The following is a 17,646-nucleotide window of genomic DNA, read 5'->3' as shown; positions in this document are numbered from 1 at the left end:
GCAGGGTCACGCGTGACGTTTGTTTGTAAAGGGTCGGTCTTCCCGCCGTCACTGGAGTTGGGCCCCAGGGCTGCACCTGCAGGAGGAGGCAGGCGAAGGGCAGGGAAGGTTCCTCGCGGTCCTGGGGGGAGAGATTCGGGGCCGTTGTGGGACGGAGGGGCTGCTCTCTGTCCCCGGAGGGGAAATCAGTCACGACTCCGTCAGGCCCGAGGCCCGAGGTCTGTGAGGTCCTTCTGTCGTGTGTCCCCGCGTCCCGCCGCTCCCCGAGTCTCACTTCTCTGGGCCCCATTTCCTCACCTGTGAAGTGGGACGGTCTCACCTGGCTGGGTTATTGCTGGAAATGCTTCGCAAACCCCGGTGCCGTGGCCCCTAGGACCTGGGTCACGGTTTTACCCTCTTTGTTGAACGGATCCGAGTGTGTCGGCCCCTCCCTGGGCTTCCTGCTACCCTGTCTGTCCTTCCGTCCCCTCTTTCCTCCAGGTCCCAGGCCCCTGCTGCGTCGTCTTAATCCTTGGCCTTTTCCTGCCGCTTCAGGTGGAGGAGTCCAGTCTTTCTGGAACGTGTGCTCCTTTCCAGAAGCCAGTGTTTCTCAGGTCAGTGGCTCTTAACTTGACTTCCGGTCGAATTGCTGGCGGAGCTTTTACAGGTTCCCCTCCGCAGACTCAGGCGGCCGGAGGCCCAGGTTTTGTGGGGTTGGAAAGCCCCCCACGTGCTTCTCGGCGCAGGCAAGGCCGAGGACTACAGGCAAAGGACTCTCTGAGCTTTGGGGTCCACGTGGACCCCTTCTGTCATGAGAGGCGGACGGTTTCGGGCCCTGTGACACGGTTCACGCGATGGGTGGCAAGTCCCGTGTCAAGCCGGTGCAGGCAGCCAGAGTGGTGACACTTTGGCCGGGACGGGAAGGCCCTTCCGGGGACCAGGTCTGGGGCTCAGGACGCTAACCTGCAAGGCCCCAGCCGGTCATGGTTTGGAAGCACAGCGGGCACCTTTCTAGGAAGAGCAAGTAACGCACAATCAGGGCTATGGAGAGGAGAGTTTGGTATAAATACTTTATTAAAGAAATATTGCTTTCTTGTTAAAAAATACTACATTAAAGAGAGCTCTGGGTTCTCAGTCTCTCCTGACCGAATCACAGTGTCAGAATCCTTTCCTGTCTAGGAACCTTCAGGCCACGGATTAGATTAGCAGGACATCCACACACAAGAGAAAAGAACTCTGAAATCTGCTGTTGCCCCCCATTTCTCGGGGTCTACGAACGGCAGTTGGATCTTTCCTCTGCCTCTGCCCGCCTTTACGACGGGGAATCTGCAGGCAGAGAAGCCACCTGCGGTCCCCCGGGGGCAGAGCTGAGGCTGGGTTTACACAGGCGCTGAAGTAGGGACATAGCGAGACCTGAATCAACAGAGTTTATTACTCGTAGCCAGTGGTCATGAGATGCCCTTCACTGGATATCGTCAGATGAGATAGGGAAGACATTCCAGAGGAAGTTTGTTAATGGGGCAACATTTTTATTTCTGTACGTTTACATACAAATCTCCCCCCGGGGTACAACAGCTGTGACGTCATGCAGACAGGACCGTGGGAGGGCAGGGCAGGACTGGGAGCGGGTTTGTGCTGGGAGCGGGCACCTCCAGGCGTCCCGTCCGTCCGCGGGCCACACGGTTCTCACGCTGAAACCTCCGGCCCGGGGCTGCTGGGCCACCAGGGCACCCCCAGCGGCACGCAGGCCGCACCGCGTCCCCAGCACCCCGCGGCCCAGGGGCTTGTCCTTCGGCGGCACCTCAGCCGCCCTTGTGCGGCGCGAGGAAGTGCTATTTGCGGGCAGTACTTCCTCTGGGCGGTTTCCTTCTCCTGCTGTTCTGCGGCCGGACCAGCTTGCCAGCCCCCCTGCCCCTAGTCGCAAGTGGTCATACAGTCTTTCAGAAAACGCAACATTTAAAACATTTACTCTGTGTCTTGGGTGCTAGTAGGCAGGGTATCGGGTGCGTTGTCACCGACTTCCAGACAGGAACCGAAGGCAGGAGGGTCACGTTTGTGCCCGACTCGCTGGAAGGGGGTCGCGGCTGGCTGGGACGGGGGGTGCGGCGTGATGCCGGAGGACGAGCTGGACCTTCCCGGGCGGCGGACGTGCAGCAGCAGGCGCCTGAGAAGCGTCTCTCCACTCAGCACGGAGGGACCTGGGCCGAGGGGTCCACGCGTGACCACGGGGGTCTCACGGAGCAAGGCAGGACCGGCCCCGGCTGGGCTTGGGGCTGCCTCGCCCACGTGGTGTGGGGTCTCACGGGGCTCGGCCCACAGGAAGCTTTTCTGCTTTGGCCACGCTCACAGCTGTCCCTCAGGGGACCAGCCTGACCCGGGGCCGCGGGAGGGGGCGCGGGGGAGCCGGGAACCTCCCCTCCTCACACCTGCCGCGACATCCCCTCCCTCACACCTGCCGAACTTTGGTCCCGGGAGCCCCGGCCTCGCAGCCAGCTTCTCTCCTAGTCCACGAGCTGGCCTGACCGCTGCGGACACGGTGCTGGGCTCCGTGGGACCAGCGTCTACTGTTGTCACTTAAGATGCACCTCTGAACGGGGGTCTGGGAGTGCTGTGCCCACCTTCCTGGAGGTGCCGGCCACCCCCTGCGGCTTGAGCACGACCCCTAAAGGTCTACACGGCCAGCGGGAGGGCACGCGCGGCCTGGGGTCCGGCGAGCAGCCTGGTTGCACGGTGCCCTGGCGCTGGGGTGCTGGGTGCAGACACACCTGGCAGGTGTGGCCCAGGGACCCCGCTGGCCCCGCGCTGCACGTCCCGCCCTGGACCGGGGGCCCTGCGGCCGGCGCGCTGAGAGAAGCTGAGGTACTTCGCAGGTTTGGCACTCGAGCTGCACAGGTGTGAAGAAAGGCCTTGTAGATTAAGGTGAACGCGGGCGGACGCCGAAACACAGGACAGACGTGACTCGACACCGGGCGGGGCCCCCGGCTCCGTGCGGTTCAGTTGCTGGTGCCGCGCAGGCCTGCGGGTCTGCTCGCCTCCTCCCGACGTTGTCGCCGAGCCGGCGGCGCCTCCCAGTGGCCGCCAGCTTGTAGGGGCGCCGTGGGGGGTGGTAGGACAGACTGGAGGGGACGGGAGGCGAGCGGGGACGCCTGGGCCTCGGGGTCCGAGCCGCCGTGGGCTGGGAGGCCCCTCGCTGCTTCCCACGGACCCGGGGCCACGCCTTCCCTGGAAGAAGAGCCCACGGCAGAGGCACCGTGGGGAGGTGGACCCTTCCAGGAAGAACCCAGGCTGTCCCGGCGCTGCCACAAGGCAGTGCCTGCCCGGCCAGTGAGGGCTGTTTCTCAGCATCTCCCGTGTTTCCTGTGAAACGGCTCCAGACAGGTGCAGAGAGCCTGACCTGGAAAGGCAGGGAGACGAAGTGAGGAACACGACGAAAACCCTCGGACACCGGGGACGGGGTGGGGCTCGAGCTTTGGTGAGTTATTGCTTCTCTCAGTTGCTCTTGATGCTCTCGGAGGCTGCGGTCAGCCGGGCTCCCCAGTGAGGGGCCCGCTCCTCGCCCCAGGCCCAGCTCCGTGCTGACGGAAGCAGAGGGCACGGGGCCATCCCCCGCAGGCTCTGGGGTCTCTGCCGGCGGCCAGCGGAGCCGAGGCCTCCAAGCTGGTGATTTCTGCGCGGTATGTGCTCAGGACGCGGCTGACGGGCCATATTTGCGGGAGCACCCCTCCCTCCTGGGGGGCTGCCTTAGTTGCCTGGTTAGTTATTTTCCTATTGGTTTTAGTTGAGGAAGTAGCCGTGTGTTCAAGTCATGCTGGCAGAAAAGCTGACTGCAAGAGGGGACTTTCCTGCTGGAGCTGAACTGGGAGGAGGGGTGGTGACAGTAACTTGTCTCCGACTCGTTGCATCTGCTGCTCGGGAGCTGAGCTGGGCAGACCTGCCTGGAAGACTGGGGCGATGCCGCCACTAATCAGGGTTTCTGGTGAAATGGTTAAGCTTTTCCCCCAAAGGGCTTCCAGCATCAAGTATAAAAGGCTGATCTTGCAGGAAAGACTAAGCTGGTTTTAATGATACTGTGAGCTGCTTTCCCCCAGCACATGGAGTAGAAGCTCTTACCTTACAGAAAAAACCTTTAGAAACCATACAGACTCTAGCGAAACCCTAACCATTGACACTTCAGTCTGAATAAAGCGCAGCCGTGGGAGTGCTCCAGACGGTGGCTGGTCGGTCTCTGCGCGCGGCTGCGGGGACAGCTGGCTCTGAGGGCACAGCCGACCTCCCGGGGAGCCTGGGCTGCGCGGTCCTTACAGCGTGTCCTCGGCCACCGCGTCCCTCTTCCCGAGGAGGCAGCTCCATTTCGAGATCCGTGGAGGGAAGGGAATAAAGTGCTTCTGGTAAAAATGACCAAAATAAATACAAACGTTTAATGGCAGAGAGGAAAGTCTTCGAAGGGTCGTTTGCAAAGTCTGCTTCCTCAGACATGGGCTCCTCGGGGGTCCCCACGCCGGCCTCAGCAGAGTGGGCCCGCCTGTGGCCACGCTTAGCCCGGCCCACCCCCAGGGCACCGCTACATGGGCCGCCCGCCGTTGGCCGTGGTGCCGTCCGGCAGCCCGTCGCCCACGGCGGCCGCGTCGTGCAGCCCCGAGTAGTCCTTGAGCTCGGCGTTGGTGAGCAAGAGCGGCTGCTCCCCTCGCCTGGGCGGCAGCAGGGGCTGGCGCGTGTAGTGCTCGCCGTCGGGGATGCTCTCGGGCAGGTTCTGGTCCCGGCTCTCGGGAAGCAGCAGGAGGCAGATGATGCAGATGAGCGTGCAGCAGGCGAAGATGATGTGGTGCAGGAAGTAGCCCTTCTGGTTGTGCAGCTCGATGATGGGTGCCGTCAGCATGCCGAAGCCCGCGCTGGCCAGCACCAGCCCCAGGCCGCCGCACCTGCGGGGAGCGCACAGGTCGGCAGCGGGTCGGACCCACAGGCACGGGGCCCCAGCACCAGCGCACGGCCGGCTCCCCCCAACCCCCTTCGCCTCCTGCATCTGCTGCCACCGCTATTCAGTGAATGTTTTCCTCGCCAGCCCAAAACTTCTTACTTCATTTAGTTTGAAAGGTGACTGTAATAAATACCACTGTAAGGGGACAACCGGCCTCACTCGCCGTGAATAACATAACATTTTGTTTCTCAACCCTGTATCAATTTACACTGTTTTTCCGAGGCTTGCTCTTCATTTAGAAGCGGGGAAGGCGGCCGGGGGTTAAAGAAGGCATTAAGGACGTGTCAACAGGAGAGCTGTCGAGGTGGTGGAGCCGAAAGACCCCCCCAGCTCGCCTCTTCCCACGGGCACGCCGGGCTCACAGCTGCGCGCAGAGCAACCATCGATGAAAAGGACCAGAGCCTGCCAGAAAAGATCTACAACTGAAGACATAAAGCAGGAGCCACAAAGAGACGGGCAGGAGGAGCAGACGTGCGAGATGATCAAGGCTCATGACCCCCAGCGGGTGGGCGACCCACACACTGGAGAGCGATTACATCACGGAGGTTCTCCCACGGGAGACAGTTCTGAGCCGCACGTCGGGCTCTGTAGCCTGCGGGTCCTGTACCAGGAAAATGGGCCCCCAGGGCGTGTGGCTTTGAAGGCTGGGGATGGGGGAAACAGAGACTCCACTGTTACAGGGAGTACACAAAATCCCACGTGCACTGGGACCAAGGGCAGAGCAGTAACTTGATACGAGCCTGGGCCAGACATACCTGCTGGACTTGGAGAGTCTCTCGGACAGGCAAGGGGGCAGCTGCAGCTCACCCTGGGGACATAGATGCTGGTGGCAGACATACTTGGGAGCTTTCTACCACGGGGACACTGGTGCTGGCGACCACCGTCTTGGCTCATGAGCTCCAAGACCTGGTACCACCCAACCGCTTGTAGGTGCCAGTGCTGGGACGCCTTGAGCCAACCAGCAGGGTGGGAACACAGCCCCACCCCTCGGCGGACAGGCTGCTTAGAGACTTCCTAAGCACACAGCCACCTCTGGACACGGCCCTGCCCACCAGAGGGCCAAGATTCAGCTCCACACACCAGCTGACAGGTGCCGGCCTCTGCTGCTAGGAAGCCTGCACGAGCCTCTAGACCAGTCTCACCCACCACGGGGCAGAAACCAGAAGCAAGAAAACCACAATCCTGTAGCTTGCAGACCTCGGCTGCTCACAGCAGGCCAATGCAAGCTTCTGGACACCTCAGACCCCATACCCAACTGTGTTAGGAACTGGCCCCAGCCACCGGCGATCCTACACCAGCTCTGAGATCCCTGGGCCCTGCAGCCAGACTCCAGGACCCAGCTCTGCCTGCCAGCAGTCTGGCACTAACCCCAGGACCTGGCTTCACCCACCAGGAGGGGGTCAACAGCTCCAGAGTCGCCTGGACCCTGACTTCACCCATCAGTGACCCGGCACTAGCCCTAGGGCCCCCGGGGATTCTGCAGTCAGCCGCCTCCTGACCAGGCCCCACCAACCAGTGGCCTCCGCACAAGGCAGAGCTTGGCAGTCAACCAGACCGGGTGCCAACTAAGCCCACCAGACCACCCACACAGTCAGCCCTCCAGAACAGAGGGAGCCACGCAGCCCTCATGGGGGCATCCCTAGAGCGTACAGCTTGGGTGATGAGGGGGAGCGTGCTGCTGGGATGCATAAGATGTCTCCTACACAGGGCCACCTCGCTGAGGTCGAGAAACGTAACCCACCACATACGTAATATACAAATAGCAACTCAGACAAGATGAGGTGGCAGAGGAACATGCTGCAGATGAAGGAACAAAATAAAACCCCAGGAGAACAACCAAGTGAAGTGGAGATAGTCTACCCAAGAAAGAGTCCAGAATAATGATCGTAAAGATGATCAAAGAACTCGGGAGAAGAATGGATGCACAGAGCGAGGAGTTAAGAGCTTTTAACAAAGAGTCAGAAAATATAAAGAACAACCAGACAGAGATGAAGATGACAGTAATTGAAATGAAGGAGTCAACAGTAGACTAAGTGATACAGAGGAATGGATCAGTGAGCTGGAAGACAGGGTAGTGGGAGTCACTGCTACTGCTGAACAGAAGAAAGAATGAAAAGAAGTGAGGGCAGTGTAAGAGACCTCTGGGACAACACCAAGCGCACTTAATATTTGTGTTATAGGGGTCCCAGAAGGAGGAGAGAGAGAAAGGGGCACAGAACATATTTGAAGACAGAACCACTTAAGACTTATTTAACCTGGGAAAGGAAACAGACATCAAGGTCCAGGAAGCACAGAGAGTCCCAAACAGGATCAACCCAAAGAGGACCACACCAAGACACACTGCAATTGAAATACCAAAAAATAAAAATAGAATATTAAAAGCAGCAAGAGAAAAGCAACAAATAACATACAAGGGAACTCCCATAAGGCTATCAGCTGGTTTTTCCAGTGGAAACTGCAGGCCAGAAGGGAATGGCATGATGTATTTTAAATGATGAAGGGACAAAACCTACAACCAAGAATACCCAGCAAGGCTCTCGTTCAGATTTGATGGAGAGATCAAAGCTTTACAGACAAGCAAAAACTAAGAGTTCAGCACCACCAAACCAGCTTTACAACAAATGTTAAAGGGACTTCTCTAGAAGAAAAATAAGCAGCCACAACTAGAAACAAGAAAACTATGAAATGAAAAAACTAAGTGGTAAGGGCAAACATATAGTAAAGGTAGGAAGTCATCCACAAACAAAGCTAGTAGGGAGGTTAAAAGATAGAAGTAGTAAAATCATCTATATCCACAATAAGCAGTTAAGGGATGCACAAAACAATCAGATGTAAATATGATGTCAAAAACAGTCATTGTGAGGGGAGAAGAGTACAAATGCAGGGTTTTTGTTTTGTTTTTGTTTGTTTTTTAAAAATTTATTTTTGGCTGCATTGGGTCTTCGTTGCTGCACGCAGGCTTTCTCTAGTTGCAGTGAGCAGGGGCTATTCTTCGTTGCGGTGCACAGGCTCGTGGTGGCTTCTCTTGTTGCGGAGCACAGGCTCTAGGCTCGCAGGCTCAGTAGTTGTGGCGCACAGGCTTAGTTGCTCCGTGGCATGTGGGATCTTCCTGGACCAGGGCTCAAACCCGTGACCACTGCGCCACCAGGGAAGTCCCAAATGCAGAGTTTTAAAAGTACATTTGAAATTAAGAGATCAGCACCTTGAAACAGTCACACATATATACAGACTGCTATATAAAAGCCTCATGGCAACCACGAGTCAAAAATCTGTAATAGATACACACATAAAGAAGAAAAAGGAATCCAAACATAACACTAAAGATAGATAGATAATCATCAAATCACAAGAGAAAAAACAAAAGAAGAAAGGGGGATAAAGACCTCCAAAAACAAATCCAAAACAATGAACAAAATGGCAGTTGGAACATACATATCTATAATTACCTTGAATGTAAATGGACTAAGTGCTCCAACCAAAAGACAGGCTCACTGAATGGATACAAAAACAAGACCCGTATATATGCTGTCTACAAGAGACCCACTTCAGACCTAGGGACACACACAGACTGAAAGTGGGGGGATGGAAAAGCTATTCCATGCAAATGGACATCAAAAGAAAGCTGGAGTAGCAATACTCGTATCAGACAAAATAGACTTTAAAATAAACTGTTACAAAAGACAAGGAAGGACACCACATTATGGATAAAATTATCAATCCAAAAAGAAGATATAACCATTGTAAGTATATATGCACCCAACACAGGAGCACCTCAATATATAAGGCATATGTTAACAGACATAAAGGGAGAAATTGACAGTAACACAATAATAGGGGACTTTAACAGCCCACTCACATCAATGGACAGATCATCCAGACAGAAAATCAATAAAAAAAAACACTGACCCTGAATGACACACGAGACCAGATGCACTTAATTGATATATATAAAGAGAGCATTCCATCTGAAAGCAGCAGAACACACATTCTTTCCAAGTGCATATGGAACATTGTCCAGGACAGATCACATGCTAGGCCATAAAACAAGCCTCAGGAAATTTAATACAATTGAAATCATATCCAGCAGCTTTTCTGACCACAAAACTATGATACTAGAAATCAACTACAAGAAAAGAACTGCAGAAAACACAAGCACATGGAGGCTAAACAATATGCAACTAAACCAATGGATCACTGAAGAAATTAAAGAGGAAACAAAAACATACCTAGACACAAATAAAAATGAAAACAATTCAAAACCTATGGGACACAGCAAAAGCAGTTCTAAGAGGTAAGTTTACAGTGATACAAGCTTACCTCAGGAAATAAGAAAAATTTCAAATGAACAACCTAACTGTACTCCTAAAGGAACTAGAGAAAGAAGAACAAACAAAACCCAAAGTTAGTAGAAGGAATGAAATCATAAAAATCAGAGCAGAAATAAATGAAATAGACTAAAAAAACAATAGAAAAGATCAACGAAACTAAAAGCTGGTTCTTTGAAAAGATAAACAAAATTGATAAACCTTTAGCCAGACTCATCAAGAAAAAAAGGGAGAGGGCCCAAATCAATAAAATCATAAATGATAAAGAAGTTTCAGCCAACACCATAGACATACAAAGGACCATAAGAGACTGCTGTGAACAACTATATGCCAATAATAATAGTCAAGCTAGAAGAAATGGGCAAATTCTTAGGTACAATCTCCCAAGACTGAACCAGGAAGAAATAGAAAATATGAACAGATCAGTTACCAGTAATGAAACTGAATCAGTAATTTAAAAACTCCCGGGGCTTCCCTGGTGGCGCAGTGGTTGAGAATCTGCCTGCCAATGCAGGGGACACGGGTTCGAGCCCTGGTCTGGGAAGATCCCACATGCCGCGGAGCAACTAGGCCCGTGAGCCACAATTACTGAGCCTGCGCATCTGGAGCCTGTGCTCCGCAACAAGAGAGGCCGCGATAGCGAGAGGCCCGCGCACCGCGATGAAGAGTGGTCCCTGCTTGCCGCAACTGGAGAAAGCCCTCGCACAGAAACGAAGACCCAACACAGCCATAAATAAATAAATTAATTTAAAAAAAAACAAAAAAAAACCCTCCCAAAACACAAACAAGTGCAGGACTAGATGGCTTCACAGGTGATTTCTACCAAACATTTAGAGAAGAGCTAACCCCCATCCTCCTCAAACTATTTCAAAAAAATTGCAGAGGAAGGAACACTTCCAAATTCATTCTGTGAGGCCACCATCACCCTGATACCAAAACCAGACAAAAATATCACAAAGTTATAGGCTGCTGATTAACATAGATGCAAAAATCCTCAGCAAAACGTTAACAAACCAAATCGAACAATACATTAAAAGGATCATACACCACAATCAAGTGGGATTTATCCCAGGGATGCAAGGGTTTTCCATATCTGCAAGTCAGTGTGATACACCACATTGACAAACTGAAGAATAAAAACCACATGATTATCTCCATAGATGCAGAAAAAGCTTTTGACAAAACTCAACACTGATTTATGATAAAAACTCTCCAGAAAGTGGGCACAGAGGGAACCAACCTCAACATAGTAAAGGCCATATATGACAAACCCACAGCTAGCATCATACACAACAATGAAAAGCTGAAAGCATTTCCTGTAAGATCAGGAACAAGACAAAGATACCCAGTCTTGCCACTTTTATTCAATATAGTTTTGGAAATCCTAGCCACAGCACTCAGAGAAGAAAAAGAAATAAAAAGAATCCAAATTGGAAAGGAAGAAGTAAAACTGTCACTGTTTGTGGATGACATGATACTATAAATATATATAGAAAATCCTAAAGATGTCACTAGAAAACTATGGAGCTCATCAATGAATTTGGTAAAGTTGCAAGATATATAATATACAGAAATATGTTGCATTTCTATACATTAACAATGAACTATCAGAAAGAGAAATTAAGGAAACAATCTCATATACCATTGCAACAAAGAGAATAAAATACTTAGGAATAAACCTACTCAGAAAACTAAGTCACTGATGAAAGAAATTGAAAATGACAAAAAGAGACGGAAAGATATATCGTGTTCTTGGATTGGGAGAATTAATATTGTCAAAATGACCATACTATCCAAGACAATCTACAGATTCAATGCAATGCCTATCAAAATACCCATGACATTTTTCACAGAACTAGAACAAATAATTTAAAAAATTTAATGGAAACGCAGGAGACCCTAAATAGCCAAAACAATCTTGAGGAAGAAGAACAGAGCTGGAAGAACCACACTCCCTGACTTCAGACTATACTACAAGGCTACAGTAATCAAAACAGTATGGTACTGGCACAAAAACAGACACATAGATCAGTGAAACAGAATAGAGAGCCCAGAAATAAACCCACGCTCTTATGGTCAATTAATCTCTGACAAACGAGCCAAGAATGTACAATGGAGAAAAGACAGTCAAGGATTCTTTTCTGGAACATCCATGGCATACACTGTGCTTCATAAATGTTGAGATGCTGCAGATCAGATCACCCTGGTTCCTCGGCAAGAGGGCCACTGTCCCAGTGAATGGGGCAGAGTGAATATGATGACCCTTACAAAGAGCAGTGTGACTGACTCCACCTGGAAGGTGAATAAACGAGCACCTGAAATAGCTCTTCAGTCCTTGTGAGTCTGGCCACTCCAGGAAGCCACAGGAGGCTGCAAGGAATTATATGGGGCACCGGAAATAAAGGATGTGTTTCACGGGCCTTTGATACCAGTGAGACATCATTTCCTCTAAAACTGCCCACATGGGACTTCCCTGGTGGCGCAGTGGCTAAGAATCCGCCTGCCAACGCAGGGGACACAGGTTCGAGCCCTGGTCCGGGAAGATCCCACATGCCGCGGAGCAACTAAGCCCGTGCACCACAACTACTGAGCCTGCGCTCTAGAGCCCGCGAGCCACAACTACTGAGCCCTCGTGCCACAACTACTGAAGCCTGTGTGCCTAGATCCCGAGCTCAGCAACAAGAGAAGCCACCACAATGAGAAGCCTGTGCACTGCAATGAAGAGCAGCCCCTGCTCACTGCAACTAGAGAAAGCCCGCTTGCAGCAACGAAGACCCAACACAGCCAAAAATAAATAAATAAATAAATAAAATTTATTAAAAAAAAAAACCAAAACAAAACTGCCCACGTGTCTGCCTGACCTTCCTGTGACTTGAGTGGGGTGGCGCTGATGAGCATGAGAGAGGCTTCCCCGCTCAGAGCAGTAAAGTGCTCACGTGGTTAGTGCACAGGGACGTGAGTGCACAGCCCACGAGGAATTCCTGAGCAAGGAGCTGGCATCCCCTCAGAGTCCAGGTGAACTATGTCATGGTAGCAAGTCACGTCAAATGAGATGGGACGTATTTGATTTATGGTAGGGTTCGATGACTTGTTTTTAAAAAGTACCGACATATCTACAGATGCATATATATAACATGCAATACATGTACACATGCATATGTAATATGCAATATAGCCTTATGTATTTTTTTCCACAAAAGCAATTTTCTGTTGGTTTTCTATCAAGGAGACCTTGAAATTAATAAGATTAGGAACAACTGTGGCAGAATCTGGTATTCCATTTTTTGATCTGTGTTTCTTTTAGAAATCTCAGTTTAGAGCATGGGATCATTGCGTGCTTGGTTCTCAGGTGCTAACTTCATCTTTCTCCCCGCAAATGCTGACTCTGTACATTTTCTGCTTTTCTCCAGGTTGTCACGAGAGGGCAGCACACGCTTAGGTTTAAACAGGAGAACAGCCGCCTCGATTTGCAGATAAAGGAGAACCTGGAGCAAGGTTGCCTTCTTGTGCTTTCGGAGCTCAAAGGCTTTTACTGGTTGTCTTTATTTTACTAGTAATAATACCTAAGTTACTTTGAGGATAGAAAGATAGGTATACAGGCAGACTTCTTAGAAGTAGCAAGCTTGACTTAAAAATTCTGGAATCTTCAGAAAAAAATAAAAAGAATGAAGGAAAAAAAAAAAAGAAAAATAAACAACAAAAAACCAAAAACAACAAAAAAAAGAATCTTCAAATCATTCTTTTAACCATGTTAATACCAGCGTCTTGAACACAGAAAACAAATGTCCTGTTTTCCACTTCCTTCTCTGTATTACTTAATTTGTCTTGACTACCTTTCTGTGAAGTCAAGGATGAACAAATATTTCTGCTGATCTTTACAGAAATAAATGTCACTGCCAAAAATATTCAGGTAGGAATAATTAACACCACCAGTTGTCACTTACTGCGGCCAGACCCTCTGTGTACAGTCTGTCCCCCACCGGTCCCCCCACGAGAAGGCCGTCATGACTTGTCTTGTTTTGGGGCAGAGATGAGCCCAGCTGAAGGACGTGCCCAAGGCCACCCAGGAACGCAGGTTCCCTGCCTGCTAAAGGCCCGAGTCTGGGGCTGTGGGGGGATGCGTCCTGTGTGCTTTGGCTGTCCCCTGTCCTGTCTGTCCCCCTCCTGCTGTTTGACGGTGAGGCCTACCCATCATCTCCTCGGCCTGTGGTCACTCATTGAGTGTGTGTTATAAACATTTATATATATATATATGATGCAAATTTTAAAACGAGCTAAACGACCCCTCGTGTCACGTGACACACAGGCCATCTTTGTCCCTGGTGCCCGTTCCTGAGGCGTGTCTGGAGCAGTGACAGCGGGTGGGGTCCATTGGGGGTGGGCACAGAGAGGAGCCAGAAGGAAGGTCTCCGGAAGGAAGATGCTTGGAGGAAGGGGTGGGCACCTGAGGGGAGGGAAGAGCTCAGCCAGAGAAGGGGGTGCGCAGCCAGGGAGCGGGTGAGGAGGGGTCAGGAGGTGAAGTGGCTCGTCTCCTCAGGCAAAGAAAACAAAAGCAAAAATAAACAAATGGGACCTCATTAACTTTTTAAAGTTAAAGATTTTGCACAGTAAAGGAAACCATCGACAAAATGAAAAGACAACCTACTGAATGGCAGACCCTATTTGCAAATGATGTGACCAATAAGGGGTTGACATCCAAAATATATAAACAGCTCATACAACTCAACATCAAAAACAAACAAAACCCCGACTGAAACAACGGCAGAAGAACTGAATAGGCGTTTTTCCAAAGAAGAAATGCAGGTGGGCAATAGGCACATGAAAAGATGTTCAACACTGCTAGTCATCAGGGATGCAAATCAAAACCACAATGAGGTATCACCTCATACCTGTCAGAATGGCCGTCATCAAAAAGAACACAGGTAACACATGTTGACGAGGATATGGAGAAAAGAGAACCCTCGTACACTGTTGGTGGGAATGTGAAATGGTGCAGCCACTATGGAAACCAGTATGGAGGTTTCTCAAAAAACTAAAAATAGAACTACCATATGATCCAGTAATTCCACTTTTGGGCATACATCCAAAAAAACTGAAGATACTAATTCAAAAAGATACATGCACCTCTGTGTTCGTAGCAGTATTATTTACAATAGCCAAGACATGGAAGCAACCTAAAGGTCTATTGACAAAGAAGATGTGGTATACATATGTAGTGGAATATTACTCAGCCATCAAAAAGAATGAAATTTTGCCATTTGCAACATGGATAGACTTGGAGGGCATTATGCTAAATGAAACAAGTCAGGGAAAGACAAATACTGTATGATACCACTTATATTTGGAATCTAAAAAATACAACAAACTAGGGAACAACAAAAAGGAAACAGACTCACAGATACAGAGAACAAACTAGTTAGTGGTTACCAGTGGGGAGTGGGAAGCAGGGAGGGGCGATATAGGGGTAGAGGGTGAGAGGTACGAACTATTAGGTATGAAACAAGCTACGAGGATGTATTGTACAACATGGGGACTATAGCCAGTATTTTATAATTTACCGTTAATATATAATAACCTTCAAAAATTGTGAATCATTATGTTGTACACCTGAAACATATACTGTATATCAACTATATCTCAATAAAAAAGGAAGAAATACCCCGCAGCTGGGCCCCGGCGCTCAGGGAGCCTGAGGAGGTGTCGGGAGGTGAGGGATGCGTCCCTGCCACCAGCGCCTGCCCCCCCCCCTCCCCGCTTTGTGAGGGCACACGGAGACAGCGAGGCCTCAGGGACCCGCCTGCAGCTTCCAGGTGACACTGGGCCTGCCACACCAAAGCCACCAGCTGCCCCTACACCAGCCGGGCCCCCCGTTACCGCCGAGGCCCAAGGGGAGGGTGCCGAGAAGCACCTGCTGTAGCTGCAGGCCACGGGGAGGGCGCTGTCAGCATCTGGGTGGGCGCGCCGGACCGCTGTCATGCGTGGACAGCCGACGTCCCCCGGGCTCTGTGCAAAGGAGTTCTTACCCTCCTCTTTGCTTCTTGTTAGCTAACCCCTAACCTTCGCTACTGTCCTTGTTCAGAGGGTGTGTTTTTAACACCGTGTTGTAGAAAAGGCTAGTTTTGCACTAGGCAACGTGAAGCTCGCAGACCTGGGCGGCCCTCCCAGCTCCTGCTGGCTCACCCGTGAGAAGTCGGGGGAGGGCAGGAAGTCCACTTCCTCCCAGCGACTCCGCGGGACTGTCCCTGGGCGGACATGGAAGGAAGGGCCGGGACGAGGGGTGTCCCGCAGGGAGTGACTCGCCGGCAACACCAGAGAGCCTTCTGTCCCCAGCAGGAGACCCCCCCGGACCTCATCTCCTTCCTCTGCAACTAGAAACGCATCACCTAGGGTCAAGTGAACATGTTTTCTAGTTTGTCATCCTGGCAAGCTGACCCCGAGAACATTTTCTATCCCCAAATTAATCTTTTCAGGTTTGCCTCAGAGAGGAAAAGGATACTGCATTTCCTTCAGTTTAGCTTGTTTAGCTTTTTTCAGCAAAATCTAACGATGATTAACGAGGTCTGCCGACTGCTGGAGGGGAGGATGGCCACCCCCAGAAAAAGATACACCACGCAAAGGTCTGACCTCGACTTCTGGTCTCCTGAAAGAGTCCTCCTTGCTGGGCTCCTTGGTAAAGGAAGGACATTAACCGGGTAAAGAAAGACACCGAGGGGCTGCTGTCCGCCTGGGGCGCTTTGCAACGTCCCCGCATGAAATGAGCTCCAGGCTCACTTCCCATGTCAGAGGGTTGAACCCGGGTGAATTACTTGCATTGGCTTGCTTCTTCTTAAATGCACAATTCCCTGGCATTTTATTCCCCGGGTATGGGGCAGCCTTGAGGCGTGGCGTGCGTATGTAAGAATCCAGGAGGATGAATCAGAGCGAGGCCAGTGAAAATGCTGCGTCAGCGTGACGCCTGCAGACGTGGCCTCCTCCCGGAGCCCGGCACCGAGGCCAGGTGGTCAGTCCGGGCGTCCTGCCGGGATGGGACTGGCCCCTGCTTGTCGCCCACGTGGGAAAGGGAGGAGGGAACGGTGCCGTCGTGCTGGCTTCTGGGCGGTAGCCCACAGCCGATTAACTGCCACACTCCCAGTTACGCTTTAATAGAGCGTGCGCACTGGGCAAGCTCATGGCGTTCCCACACCAAGCTCAGGAGCTCGACCGAAAGTCACAACAGTTGCTACCGGGAAGACAGCGAGACGGCAGGGAGGGGATGCCCTTTACAAAAGGAAACCCTTCCGTGCCGCCGTAACCTCGACAGCACCAGAGGGGGTGCCCGCCCGCGTACCGCTGTCCGGACGGCGCCGGACGGAGCAGACCCCCCCCACCCGGAGAGCAAAGGCAGCTGAGTGCGGGTCACCCTGCCTTTCAGACACCGGACCCACCACGGACTCCTGGGGGCCGGGCTGCACACTCGGCCTCTGCCGGACACACGGGGGGTTCTTAACAAATATTTGTCAAACAAATCAGTGATGTAACTTGCTGGGCTTTCTCTGCGGCGCCTTTCTTTGGACTTGAGACATTGGCCTCTCAGGCCAGTAGAAAACCAAGGCCCTTTCTACTCTGCTTTGTATGTGAAACAGAGTTTCCTGAGTCCTCCGAGGAGAGTGGACGGCGTTTGGGTTGGAACACAGGCGTAAATCCAGTGGCCTCCCACTCCACTCCTTTTCCAGGCCCTGCCGTGCTGCTTGTGCAACGCTCAACGCTCCCCCTCCCTCCAGCTGCCTGGACGGGACCCCGGGTCCAGCCCTCACCTGACTCCGGGTTCCCTGGGGGCCAGGGCGGAACAGCGGTCTGGGAGCTGACGCCCAGCACGGGCCGCAGCTCGTCCGGAGGCCAGAGCAGAGCTGGTGGTTCATTCGCCGGGAGCCCTGCCAGACGGGAAGCCCCGCCCCCCGTGTCCTCAGAAGAAACACGCCCCTGCACGGCGGCCCGCCACGCACCTTATTACTGTGGGAGTGATCTCTGCACAGAAGAACACGCTGAGGTTCCCCACTGCATGGGAGGCGAACATGCCCACGATGGAGAAGGTGATGGAGAACTTGTCCTTGACACTGTCGCTCATTCCTGGGGGAGAACCAGGGGGTGGTGAGGGGGGCGGAGGGGAGGGAGGCAGCTGGGGGCGGAGGGAGCAGGGGAGCGGGGCGGAGGGCGGCCTGGGGCCGACGAAGGGTCTTCCCTCCTCCCCTCTGCCCGGTTTGAGGTGCAGACCCGGGGGGTGCAGCAGCATGTCCTGGGGTGGGAGGTCAGAGCCCTTCTGGCAGGAGCCTTTGTCGGGTCCCCCGGGAGTCCCTGCGGGTCTAAAACGTGGGGCTCAGGCTGACTCTG

At 52.2% G+C, this 17,646-nt stretch overlaps 1 protein-coding gene across 3 annotated transcripts in view; it reads right to left on the bottom strand.

The window, feature by feature from the left end:
* Positions 1–1,042: 1,042 nt before the first annotated feature.
* SLC22A23 (solute carrier family 22 member 23) overlaps positions 1,043–17,646 on the bottom strand; it is a 154,169-nt gene continuing 137,565 nt past the window's right edge. Inside the window, exons 10-12 of one of the 3 annotated variants that reach the window (XR_009009551.1) lie at positions 17,262–17,385; positions 4,090–4,898; positions 1,043–3,373 (exon numbers count right to left, since the gene is read on the bottom strand). Coding sequence is in view for 2 of the 3 variants with exons in the window: in XM_057555145.1 (XP_057411128.1) it covers positions 4,541–4,898; positions 17,262–17,385 (482 nt within the window). In the remaining variant the exon portion in view is untranslated. Of the gene's footprint in view, positions 4,899–17,261; positions 17,386–17,646 lie in introns of all 3 variants that reach the window. The other 2 variants (XM_057555145.1, XM_057555146.1) reach the window with 2 other exon arrangements.

Source organism: Balaenoptera acutorostrata, chromosome 10 (assembly GCF_949987535.1).
Source record: "Balaenoptera acutorostrata chromosome 10, mBalAcu1.1, whole genome shotgun sequence".
NCBI lineage: Eukaryota > Metazoa > Chordata > Mammalia > Artiodactyla > Balaenopteridae > Balaenoptera > Balaenoptera acutorostrata.
The sequence above is the reverse complement of the archived record's forward strand: the minus strand, read 5'-3'. Positions and strand labels throughout refer to the sequence as shown.